Source organism: Cervus elaphus, chromosome 16 (genome assembly GCF_910594005.1).
Source record: "Cervus elaphus chromosome 16, mCerEla1.1, whole genome shotgun sequence".
Lineage (NCBI taxonomy): Eukaryota > Metazoa > Chordata > Mammalia > Artiodactyla > Cervidae > Cervus > Cervus elaphus.
Genome location: NC_057830.1, coordinates 16,989,430 through 17,002,732, shown reverse-complemented (window position 1 = coordinate 17,002,732; position 13,303 = coordinate 16,989,430). Strand labels below are relative to the sequence as shown.

Genomic DNA, 13,303 nt, shown 5'->3' with positions numbered 1-13,303 from the left:
CCGTGCCTCCCGGGTCCGGAAACAACCCGACCCCATTTCGGCTGCGAGCCTGCCCAGCCCTCGTGCGCCCCAGCCTCAGGCGCCCTCTCGCGCAGAGGTAGCGCTCTGCCTCGGTGCCACAGCTAAATGGGCTCGGTACCGCGCAGGCTCCGACGCGCGCCGAAGGGCCCGGCCTAGTTTTGGCCGCAGCCGCCCGGCCGCCCGCGCGGCGCTGCACTGGGGGCGGGGAGTCTGATGGGAGACGCGCGCGGCGCTGAGGAGGCGGCGGCCCGGGAGAGGGAGCGGGAGAGGGACTGGGCGCGGGAGGCGGGAGGCGGGGGACAGGGGGAGGCGCCGCCGCCGCCCGCCCCTTTCCGCTGGGGAGCAGCTGCAGCAGCAGGAGCGGAGCAGGAGCCGCGCAGCCACAGCCGCCGCCGCTGCGACCGCCGCCGGGGGATGTGGTCGGCGCCCGCCCCGAGCCGCGCCGCCTCCTGAGTACCCGCCGCCGCCCGAGCCGCCGCCGCCGCCGTCGAGTCGTGTGGGGCCAGGCCGCGCCCTCCCCGGGCGCCCGCCGGCTCGCATGCCGAGAGGCTCCGGGGCGTAGCTGCGCGCCCGGCGCCGCCTCCGGGCTCCTCCGGCCCCGCCATGGGCTGCTGCAGCTCCGCCTCCTCAGCCGCGCAGGTGAGGGGCTCCCGCCTCCCGGCCGCCCGCCCGGATGCCTCCCCCGCGCCGCGCGGCGGGCGCCCGCCGCCTTCCACGACCCGCGAGCTTCCCTTCAGCCCACCGTGCACTCCAGAGACGCCCCCCGCCCGCACCTCCCCCTGTCCCGCCGTTGCCCCCGCGCTGGCTCCCAGGGCAGCCGACTGGCAGGCGCCTCAGCGCGGCCCCCGGGGCGCCCCTTGCAGACTTGGCCGCCGCCTCCTAGTCACACCTGAGCGGTGCGTCCCGCCAGCCCGCAGGTAGAGGCAACAAGGACGCCTGCTCTCTGCCCCAGGTGGCACCCCCCCTTCCTTCGTCTTCCGGGCCTGCCTCCTCGCTTCCCACCTCCTTGGAGTCCGCCCGCTCCACATCTACAGACTATCCTCTGTGCTCCCTGGAGGAGTAGCTCCAGCTTGGGCTGTTCGCCCCATCTCCCACCTTATTACAGTTTCTGCTTTATTGGAGATTCTGTCCCTTTTCTCCTGCCGGCTGCCCCCGGCCCGGGTTCAAGCGTTTAAGCGGATCCCGGAGCCCTCCTACGACCCGGTTTCCCAGATTCCAGCAGCTCGCCTCCCACCCCATCCCCCCTTTGTGCCTTGACCTCAGACACCCAGGCCTCTTCGCACACCGAGGCCCCTGCGGGAGCGCGGGGACTGCGCTGGGAAGGAGATTGGGCACCTGGAGGGTGACGGGAGCGTTACGGAAACTCCCTCTTTGTTGCCAGTGTAACAGGAGGAAGAGGTGCCGAATTTAGTTTTTCTGTGGGCACACTGGCTGAGTGTTGTCGCTGAGGGCTGAGATGCAGAGATTTCTCCCAGCGTCTACCCTGCCCCCATCCAAATTTCGCTAACCTGCCTCTCTCTCTTGCCGATCGGAGCCCTTAACCTGGATAGAAATGTTTTAGACAACTGTATAAGGATCAGATGTAATAGGACTTGACTGCTGTCCGCTAATAACTGAGAGGACCTGTTTGTAAATTACCTAATTTAGTGGATTAGTGAGTGTATTTACAAATAACGATAAAAAGCAATCAGGAATACTGCATCAAACTGTCTGGTGGTGGTGTATGAAAAATAGGCTCTGACAATGCCTGGGATGTAATCTCACAGTTTCATTAGCTTAGAATTTAACTATGGTCTTTGATTTGTTTGTTTTGAGGGGGAGACAAGGACTCTTGTTTTTAGAAATAAAGGGTCGTCCGTTCTTGGTGAAGAAAAACGCTAGTTTGGGGGAAAAAAATTCCTTCAGAGATCTAGCATCTGTGATAATGCCAGAAGTGTTTTGCTACTGCTAAATGACTATATATAACTCAGTTTTAAATAACCTGCATACTTGTTCTGAAAATCTGAGATCTGTCAGCAAATGACTGGAATTGCAGATGAATTGAGGACATCTATGTTTTATTAAGTATCCATCCTATTTGTCCATTTCTTTTTTGGGTGTTTGCTTACTCGTGGTTTTTTTTTTTTTTTTTCTTTTCCTATTAGGATCATAGTCAGGCTGATTGGTTTAGTTAGTTAAACCTTACTGTTCAGTTAGAATAACAAAGAAAAACTATAAATAGTGGTGTTAGGAGGGAGAGGTCTATAGTTTTCATATTAACAGATAAAGGTGTGGAATCACACAATTCCTTTCAACTGGTTAGAGGTTTTTGGGGAGAGGAATCTAGTTGGGTGCTGTTGGTCTAATATTTACTTAAATATTATTTTGACAAAAATGGTATCTTTGCTGTTGCGTTTCTCTGAAGAATTGGTTTACTATGTATCCTCTTTTGGACATGAAATGCCTTAGAGACAGGAAAGTATTGGATAGTTTATGGATGGCTTGTTCCATGTTTATAATCAATTAAATTTGGGAGGGATGGATGCTGGACCCGAACTCTACTTAACAGATCTTGCATTTGACTAGCTCCACATCTTACTTTTCGGAATGCTGTCACACATATTTTCCTTGTTTTTTCCTCTTCTTGCAGCTACTGTTTGCTTCATGCTGTGTTCTACAGACGAGACACACGTCATGCACCCTGAGGGGTGCGTTTTTTTTTTTTTTTTTTGCCCCTGTGGTTTCCTATAGCCAATCAACAGCTGTCACATGCCCTTAAGTTCAGCTTTAGGGACTTGTAGTGTTCAGTGGAGCATTGAGGAGCAGGTTTTGTGCCAAAGAGCAGGTCATCGTTTTTTTTTCTCTCTCCCTTATTTGAGGTTTTGCATCATTCTTTATTTGTGAAATGTTATCAATCTGCTGCATTTTAATGCTCCTTTCAGGAACATCATCAGTTGGGATAATATAGTATCTATATGTGTTGTGTTGAAACCAAATAGGGATGCAGCTGCACATCTTCTCTAAATGTGAGCCTCCACATCACTGTGAACTTCTCTAAGAGGCCTGGATTGTATTCTCAGGCACAATGTTTCTTTCATCCCTTCTACTGGATTGTAAACTTCTTGAATGTGGGAACTCTCTTTGTTTTCCACATGTTTGTATTCATTGCAGTGCCTTACTATACCTTGTACATGATAGTGGCTCAGCAATAGTCAATACACAGAATACAGATGCGCAGATTGGAACATTTGGCTGGCAAGTAACATTTAATATGAATCCAGCCCTGAACCATGTGCTATTTCACTTCCATGAGCTGGTTGACTAATGTCTCCAAGCCATTCTCTTCGACGTTCAAATTTGAACTGTTTTAAGTTAAAATTCACTTGCCTTTCCACATTCCATCCTATTCTTTCAATAGGACTGTCAGTTTGCAAAATTGAGCAGGTTTTTTCTTTGCTACTGGTGCTCAGTGCTTATGTTTTAGTTGGAGCAGTGGCTAAAACGTCTTAAAGGAGCTTGTCTGCAAACTCTAATGATAACCTGCACAGCACATCAAAACAAACATGCTTTGGGGTAATCTGCAGTTCAGCTTAGCTTTTCTCAGGGGTATCGTCAGCAACTTTAAAGCCCTGGCAGGTTTTATCATTGTAAATATAGTGTGTTTCCTCTTTGTAGTAGGGATTCACTTTTGAAATATATATAATTTATTTTCCCTCATAGTCTCTTGCCTATATTGTAGACTCTCATAAAAGAGTTATTGTCTTCCAAACTGTTTCATCTCTTGTAGTCTATTCAGTTATTATTTTCATTTTCTTGGCAGTGTCTGAATATCATAATTTGTCTTCAAAATAATTATCCTGTTTTTGGATTTAGCTAAAGTGTCACATTCTATACCTACTTGCATTTCATTGTTTAAGGAGGAAATTATTGGCAAAATTATTTGTACTGTATCAGATATGTGTATCTAAGAACCTTAAGAGCTCTTAGAAATGTTTATAGAACTCTTAATTATGTTTTGTTTTCTTATTAGTGACCACTGCAGGTTACTTGCTAATACTAGTAGTTGCTCAAGACAAGCCAGTACATGATAGCCTTTGCCTAAAAATCTCTTTGAAGGGAACATAAAAGTGAGATAGTCTTGAGTTTCTTTTTACAGCACTAATCCTCCCTAAGACTCTTAAAATTTATTCCCAACTCTCCATAATTCGTTTGTTCTGTTATAACCTGACATAATTTCTATTCTTGTAATGTTAAACTTCAAAGTTCACTTGTAAATCTTCAGATTTATGAAATGTTCTTTCCCATTGACAAACCAGTTTGAATGAAGGAGGCTTTTGAAAGATTACTTAGCGAATTGTCAAAAGTCTTTGTCGTTAATGGCTAGATCATTATTTCTCACAGTAGTGCTTTGGAAGTCAGGAGATTTTGCAAGTGCTCTGAAGTTCTGTGTCCTTTGGTTCTAACCTTAGAAATTGTGAGAGGGATGGAGGATAATCTTTCTTGTTGAACAAACTGCCTCTTCTATCTGTTGGAGAGGTTATTCTTGTCTCTGGTCTTGTCCCATGTCGTCAAATTGAGAGCTCCATATTTAACTGTGTTTTTCTAGCTCTCGTATCTTGTCTTAGGATGAAATGAAAAATGAGAAACAATCTAGTGGTTCATAAACACTGGTTAACTTTTAAGAATGTTAACTGTTCTTTAAAAGAATTTTAATAGTAACTGTAGTCTCCTGCTTTGTGGAATTTGAAGTCAGAGGTTAAAAATGAAAATTGAAGAGTAGTGGGAATTACCAACAGAGACTAAGTTATTCTATTAAAATGTGCCCAACAAAATACACCTGTTCTAACTGAAACAAAAAAAACCATAGCATGAAGACTGTTTTTGTCTTCTGAATCCTGTGCTGTTAGCATGTGCTGTGCCTAGTTGCTCAGTCGTGTCGGACTCTCTGCGACCCTGTGGGCTATAGCCCACCAGACTCCTCTGTCCATGGGAGTCTCCAGGCAAGAATACTGGAGTGGGTTGCCATGCCCTCCTCCAGGGGATCTTCCCAACCCAGGGGTCAAACCCAGGTCTCCCACATTGCAGGCGGATTCTTTACCATCTGAGCCACCAGGGATGCCCAAGCATAGAAGATCCATTCCTTAAAATACATAAATCAATGTTAATATTAAAATTGGCTGGAAAGTAATGTAAAAATGATGAGACTTTTTGTATAGCTATTTTTCACAGCCCTTTTCACATTTCAACTCCTCCAGTAATTCTGAAGCCGACTTTACTTCCATTTACAGCTGAGGAAGTTGAGAGTTGGATGTTAGTTGAGACTTGGCTGCAGTCTCTGAGCTACTAAGGGATCAGTCCAAACTTTACCCTTGTCTTGAATCTGAGACCTGTGCTTCTGTTTCTGTGTTCACATATATGCTTCCCATATCTTAAATTGCAGTTCATTTTATCTTTAGAAAAGGTCCACTCAATAACATTTTGAAATAGGAATGTGCAAGTTCAAGTCATGCCATTTTGAACTTGCTGGAGTTACTAGATAGGGAACAATATGATATAATAAGCAAAACTAGTCCAGTTAGAAAGTTTCCAGTCTTAACAAATACTATCAAATACCATTTGATGTGTTAATCCTATCATTTAGAAATGTTATTGGCTTGGAGGATATTTATATTCTATATTATTGCTACTCCTGGTAATTGGTTAGTAAATGTTATGGAAAACCCCAAACAAACTTTCTGGCCAACTCAATATTTAGCCATCTCCTTTCTCCCCAACCCCTTCCTGTAGAGGGAGGAATTATTTCAGTTTCATAACTTTGACTCAGATTTTTGGGGCTCTCAGGACTATTAGAGACAAACTAGAACTACTTACTATCTTTTCTATTGAACTAAACTGGAATGTAGAGATAGGAAGTCTGAGGTTGGAAAGATACATTATGAGGTAACTCAGACTAGAAACCTGCTTAGTCACTCTCTATCTCTATCTTTTTTATTTTTTTTTTTTGACCTCTCCAGGAGGCATGTGGAATCTTAGTTTCCCAGATCCCTGATCTTAGACCAGGGATCAAACCTACACCCCTTGGAATGGAAGTGCAGAGTCTTAACCCACTGGACCATGAGGGAACTCCTGAAACCCACTTAGTCTCTTAATCTTTCTGTAGTTACCATTAATCCTTAATGTCTTAAGTCTTATCTTTGCAATCTTGACACCACATTGGAAACACTTGGTGAAGTGAAGTTGCTCAGTCGTGTCTGACTGTTGTCAACCCCATGGACTGTAGCCTACCAGGCTCCTCCCTCCATGGGATTCTCCAGGCAAGAGTACTGGAGTGGGTTGCCATTTTGAAACACTTAGGAGGTTAAAAAACAACAACAACAAAAAACACCACACGATTCCTGGGTCCTCCTTTCAGAGATTCTGATTTCCTTGGTCCAGGGGTACTACCTGGGCCTCAAAAAGTTTTAAAGTTGCCCTGATGATTTTCATGCTTTGCCAAGGTTGAAAACCACTCTTACATACCCTTTCTGTGATAATTCCATCTCCTTCTATGGTTTTAGTTACAACCCATTTGCCCACAGTTCTCAAACTAAATTACTGAACTGAAACCAACTTTATCCTGGCTTCAAAACTATATATCCACTGATTCCTTAGCTCCTCCACTAGAATGTCTTGTAGGCACCTCAAACTCAGTGTGTGAAAACTAAACTCAAAGTATGTAGACACAGATACACACATCTTTTTCAGCATCTTTGGTTCACTGAATGACACCAGTATCATGGTATGGAAACTGGAAACCTGAGACTTGTGGGAAACCTGCTTCTCGTTATTCCACATCTAGTCGCCATGTCTTGTCTCTTTTACCTTCTGAATTCCACTACAAGTCCCCCAATCTAAGTGTCTGTCATCTCTGGCCAGAACTTTACTTCTAGGTTACCCAGTATTCATTCATGCTTCCTTCCGATTTTTCTCCACACTGCAGTCCTACTGATCACTTTAAACAATCGAAAGCTGTGTGGGGATTGTGTCCTCCACCTACCTGAAACCCTTTAATGGTTTCTGATTACTCTTAAGACAGAGACCAGAATCAGCTGGAACTAGCCAGCAGTGCTGTGTGGCCTGGTCTGTACCTCTCTCCAGCGTCGCTGTCAACTCCTACCGTGTTTCTCCTTAATCTTTGTAATCCAGCCTCACAGATTCTTCAGTAGACTTTGTTTTTCTTTTAGGGCTTTGCACATGCTTTTCACTTGTCTGGGAGGCTCTTTGCTTTTCTCCCTAGTCTTTGGCTGACTGATACTTACCCTTCAAGTTTCAGCCTCAGAGTCTCTTGTTGGGAAAAGACTTCCTTGATCCTTCAAACTAGGCCATGTCTCCTCATTAAGTTCTTAACAGCCTTATATATTTTACCTATGAACACCTAAAGCAATACATAATTATATGGTTAATATCTAGTCCAGGAGTTGGCAAAACTGCAGCCCATGTGCCAAATCTTTGTATGGCTTGCAAGCTAATAATGCTAAAAGTGGTATCTGTGTATATTCAGATGGGTGAAAAAAGTTAACCATCTTTGCATGAGAAATTATTTCGTAAAAATTATATAACTGAATTTCATTGTCCACAAATAAGGTTTTATTGATGCAGCCACACTCATTCATTTATACAGTGTCTATAGCTGCTCTTATGTTACAGTGGCAGAGTTGAGTGGTTAGTTGTGACAGAGACCTTGTGGCCTGCAAGTGTAAATATTTATTCTGTGGCTCTATGGGGAAAATGTTCGCTGACCTCTGGTCTAGACTGAGCTGATGAGGAGAGGGACCACGTATGCTTTGTTCATTGCTGACATTCTCTGTGCTTAGCTGGTACCTGGTACATGATAGGTGCTTGTGAAATTTGAACTTTGAAATTTGAGGAGATTTGAACAAATTTTCTTTCCTTTCATGGTTGGATGTGTATGAGCTCCAACCTTAGTAACTCTGATGTTTTAAAATTTAATATAAAATTTTTTTAAGGGGACAAATTCTTTCTTTCTGACCTTGCCACATGGCTTGCGGGATCCTAGTTCTCCAACCAGGAATTGAACCCAGACCCTGGCAGTAAAAGCACTGACTCCTAAGTACTGAAACATCAGGGAATTCCCTAAAAGGACAACTACTTTCGAAGAAGATTCTCAACAGAAGTCTTAGCAGCTGTCTTAAGCAGCTTGTCTGTTGCAGGTATACATCTCATGTGTGAAGCAAGTGTATTTGTAAAGGTGTGAGTTAGGAGGTGAGTTGTTGATGGACAGGGAAGCCTGGCGTGCTGCAGTCCAGGGGGCCACACGACTGAGTGACTGAACTGAACTGAAGTTAGGCGGTGTTAGTCTTTTCCCCTTTGTGGACTCCTTTCTGATTTCATATCAGCTGTTAAATAAGATTTACGTTTAAACTTTTGGCTGATAAATTGCTGGAATTTTTTGCTGTGTGTGTGAAAATGATATTACTACAGTATCCCATAACTAAATACTTAGACATCTATCTAGTAAGGAAACTCTTAAAAGCTATTTTTATCCTTATTTTTGAGGTTGTGAGATATTCTGTAAATTGTTGAACAGAAGTGTTTGATTTCTGGATACATTATAATGTAAAATAAGGAAAACAGCAAAAAGATGGAAAAATTGAAAATACATGTTTACTTTGAGATACTCAAGTAGCAGGGAAGATATTAAAGTGTCTTCCTTTTTTTGGTAGCATTATGATAATGGTAATGATAACAATCACGATCTTGTAAGATTTTTCATTATGAATCACTTAAGAATGATTCAGCTTTAAGAAATGAAAAACCATAAATCTAGATAGGTAAACATTAAGGGAAACTTATCTCTTACAAGTTGAGAGGTGGGCTGGCTTCCAGCTGGGTTAGTTCTTTGGCTTGATGACATAACGTCCACAAGGACCTGAGTTCTCTCTCTTTTTGTCATTTATGGAAGGTACATTTCCCTCATTTAGCTCCCCTTGTGATCCCAAGATGGATGTGACTCTTTTGGAAGACTCGTGTATGCTGAGCTGACAACTTCCAGTGGTTTTTCTTTCAACAGGAGTTAGGGAGGGCTGTATACTCATCTTTAAACAATCTGTAGCAAGGGGGAGGCACGACTGTGGTGACTGGTTTAGGCTAACCAGGATTTCCCTCTGAGTCAAGTAGAGGGTGAAGCAACACCAGAATAAAATTAGGACACCGCCAGTCAGGCTGGGAGGACTGGGGAGAATGGTGACTGGGTAGGCAGAAACTGATATCTGCTATATAGTTTTGCTGATTTCCTCTGCCTATAAAATAGTGTTTCATAATATTTTGCTTATAGCTCCGTTATAAAACTTCACAGTTGCTAGTCAAAAGTCACACAGTCATCTTTCTATTTCCTCAGTAATACTGCTCTGTGCGTGCTAAGTCGCTTCAGTCGTGTCCACTTTGTGACCCTATGGACTGCAGCCCGCCAGGCTCCTCTGTCCATGAGATTCTCTGGGCAAGAACACTGGAGTGGGTTGCTGTGCCCTTCTCCAGGGGGTCTTCCCCACCCAGGGACTGAACCCATGTTGCTTATGTCTCCTGCACGGCCAGGCGTGTTCTTCACCACTAGTGCCACCTAGCCACTGCCTAAGCCCCATCTTTCTCTTTTTCCCACCCCAGCTGCTGCTTTCCTGTTATGAGGCAAGCATAGCTTCTGGATAAAGAAGAGCATTTAAAGTTGGAATAATGGTTAAATAGCTAATCAGAATTCCCACAACCAGTGGGCACCAAGAGAACCTTGGTGTTACTATAACCTTTTCCCTTTCAAGCTTTCTGTTTCCTTTTCTGCCCCTTCTTACTTCTGTATGTGTTTATCTCTGTCTGATTAGTCCTCATTTTTTCTTTCTTTTCCCTTTCTTTCCCCTAAAGTTTTCTTTTTCCTTCCCTTTCTTTCTACCCCTATCTGATGGACTTAAGGAGCTACAATACTGAGTGGAATATACTAGAATAGAAAAGTAGAAAGAGAGTGTCCTTTTTTCCCCCCTCCTGTTTAATTTTGGGTATTTTTGTTTTTTGGTAAAGCAATAGTAAGACTGAAGATTCACATCATAATTTAGAGTATCTCTATGATACAAAGAGCTCTTATGGTATAAAAATTGCATCTTTGCAACAAATAGCTAGTTTACAGAAGGAGAATTAGTAAACTAATATGTAAATATGTTCAGTCTTGCTAATAAGTCAAATTAAGGGCACATAGATACCCTTTTCATCTGTACCTTTGGTAAAAGTTAACAGAATAATATTAATTGCGCATGTGGTTTTGACTCAAGTATACTTTATTGATTTGCTGAATAACTGGTTTGACCCTCTTGGGACACTGTTTGATGACATATATTGAAGGCCATAAAAAATTTGACACCCTTTAATTTAGTAATCCAAGAGTATAGTAAATGCTAGATGCCAGGATCTTTACATGTGGCATTATTTATAATAGCAAAAATAGTTTACTTTTAGACATACATATTTTAAAAATTTATTTTATTATTATTATCATTTTGGCTGTGCTGGGTCTTTGTTGCTTTTCTCCAACTGTGGCGAATGGGGGCTCCTCTCTAGTTGCAGTGTGCAGGCTCCTCATTGCAGTGGTTTCTCTCATTGCAGAGCACAGGCTCTGGGGTGTGCATGCTTCGGTAGTCGTGGCTTGATGTCTCTGGGGCACAGGCTCAGTAGTTGGGGCCCACAGGGCTCCGTTGCTTCAAGGCGTGTGGGATTTTCCCAGATCAGCGATCGAACCTGTGCCTCCTGCGTTGGCAGGCGGATTCTTTACCCCTGGGCTACCAGGAAAGCCCAACATAATGTTGTTGATGTAAAATTTTCTTAATATAAAATTCAGTTGAATTTAGTCTGTTATATGTGTCTCACTTCACCATCCCCAACGAAATGATCGTCTCTTAATGGACAAGTAGCCTTTTGCCATACCTTCCCTAAGTTCTTCCCCTACTGCTGTCTAAAGGGCCATTGGAACCTGAGAATTAAACACTGTTATGTACTGGCGGGAGTATGGGCTGTATAGCCAGACTATGGGTTTAAAGCTCGGCTCTGTCACCAAGTGAGTTATTTGGGCCAAATTCTTTAACATTTTTGTGCCTCATTTTCCCCAGGTATAAAATGGGAATAATGATAAAACCTGTCTTACAGGCTTGTAGCTAACTGAACAACGTTTGAAAATATCTTATGATATAAATGTAAACTAAGTCTTTCAGGTGCTCTATCCATTAATACTACCCTAAAACAATCCTGTATCTGACTTTTCGAAAAGGGACCCAAACTTTCAAAATACTAAAATTGTGTCTAGGAGATGAGTATTAAGGGCGCAGTGAACAGCACTGAGGAGAGGTTAAATTGGGTGTGGTTAAGGGTTCAGGGGTTGGAGAAGTCAGGAAAGAATAGACTAGATGGAGAGTGGGCTTCCTGAAAATCACCCTTGATTTCTCTTTTAAGGATGGGTTTAGAAAGAGTGGGAGGATAGACAGATATTAGTACAAAGCAGGGACAAGAAAGGACATTTCAATAAAAGGAACAGCTTGAACAAAGGTACAGCAGCCTTTAACTGTCAGTTTGGAAAGGGGACCTGGCCAGGATAGAAAGAGTGTTACATGTAGGGAAGACTCTACTGTTCGAAGGAGAGAGAAATGGCAGTCATGAAGGGTTTTTCGGAGTGACTTAAGGAAGAATAATCTGAGCCTTGCCTGTGCTTGAAGTGAGAGAAGGGGAAACAGAGGCCACCCTGGAAGCCGTTCAGTAACTTGAACCAACAGTGTAAATGGGGAACAGAGAGACATTACACAATTGAAATAGGACAGATTTTCCTGACTTAACCTGGATATGTGGGATAAAGGAGAGGGATAAAACCAGTTTAGAACACTGCATAATGGAAGAAGGGTATTATAATTGATAGACAAGGGAGTTGAGATGGAGACTAGAATATGGGGAGGGGAAGATGAATTTAATTTTGTGTGAACTGAGATTGAGAGGATAGTAATACCTCCATGTAGCAGTTTCCCATAGGCAACAGAATATCTCGAATTGGATTTCAGAAAATGTTCTAAGTCATGTGCATAAAGGAGATGCTGTAAGGATGGGTGGTCTCCCAGGGGAAAGCAACGGCATGGAATATGAGAGTAGACCTCTGGGTTTTCCCTGCTTCCAGTCCTTAGTTGTCTGCTGTCATATAATAAATTTCACTATATTTTTGCAACTCAGAGATGAGTGTCAGTTTTAGCCCCATTTTACATATTAGGAAACTGAGGCTCCATTTGCAACAACATGGATGGACACAGATTATCATGTTAGGTGAAGTAAGTCAGAACAGAGAATGACAAATATGATACTACTTATATGTGGAATCTAAAAAATGATACAAATGAACTTATTTACAAACCAGAACAGAAATAGAAAACAAAACTAATGGTTACCAAAAGAGAAAGGTAGGGGGATAAATTAAGAGTTTGGGATTAATGTGTACACACTGCTATATATAAAATAGATTAATGACCTCCTGTATAGCAGAGGGAGCTATATTCAGTATCTCTCAATAATTTATAATGGAAAAGAATCAGAAAAAGAATATATGTATATTCTGAAGCACTTCTCTGTACATCTGAAACTAACACAACATTATAAATCAACTATAATCTTAAAAAAAAAGAGGGAGAGAGAAACTGAGGCTCAGAAAGTTTAGGCAGCTTGTCCAAGGTCCCTGAAGGCGTGTAAAGGCTGGGGTGGTTCAAAGCCTGTGCATTTCCTACTGCACTGCATTCTCTTCCATCTGTTGTACTAAGGACTATATTTAAATAGTATATTAAATGTAGCTTAGGTATCAGTTTTTCTTCCCTAAAATTCAGAGATTGTACTGTTTACTCTGGCTTTAAAGTGTGTGTGTGGCAGGGCGGGGGCGGGGGGGCGGTGAGGAGGAGGAGAGGGGTGTTGGTTTTCAGTCACTGCACCCTAAACTAGAGGTCAGACTGTGACAGTTTGCCTTCAAGTCTATGTAAGTGGTGGTTATAAACTTCAGACTCCGGGGACCTTTGCATTTCCTCCTGGGCCCTTCTGCATTCTCTAAGAGCAAGTCTATCATGGCAGTATATTTACTAAATGTGACTACAATTGTGTCCTTTTCTCATAACTCAGATTCTCAAAAATACAGTTTTAATAAGGAATAGATATGTCTATACATATATTGTTGTTGTTGTTCAGTCCCCAAGTTGCGTTCGACTCTTTGCAACCCCATGGACTACAGCACGCCAGGCTTCCCTGTCCCTCA

At 43.0% G+C, this 13,303-nt stretch overlaps 1 protein-coding gene across 3 annotated transcripts in view; it reads left to right on the top strand.

Annotated features, from left to right (window-relative positions):
- The first annotated feature begins 405 nt into the window (after positions 1-405).
- Positions 406-13,303, top strand: part of SLC44A1 (solute carrier family 44 member 1) — a 212,029-nt gene continuing 199,131 nt past the window's right edge. The window contains exon 1 of one of the 3 annotated variants that reach the window (XM_043927216.1): positions 406-660. In XM_043927216.1, the coding sequence (XP_043783151.1) occupies positions 625-660 (36 nt within the window). In that variant the 5' untranslated portion in view covers positions 406-624. The remainder of the gene's footprint in view (positions 661-13,303) is intronic. The other 2 variants (XM_043927213.1, XM_043927214.1) reach the window with 2 other exon arrangements.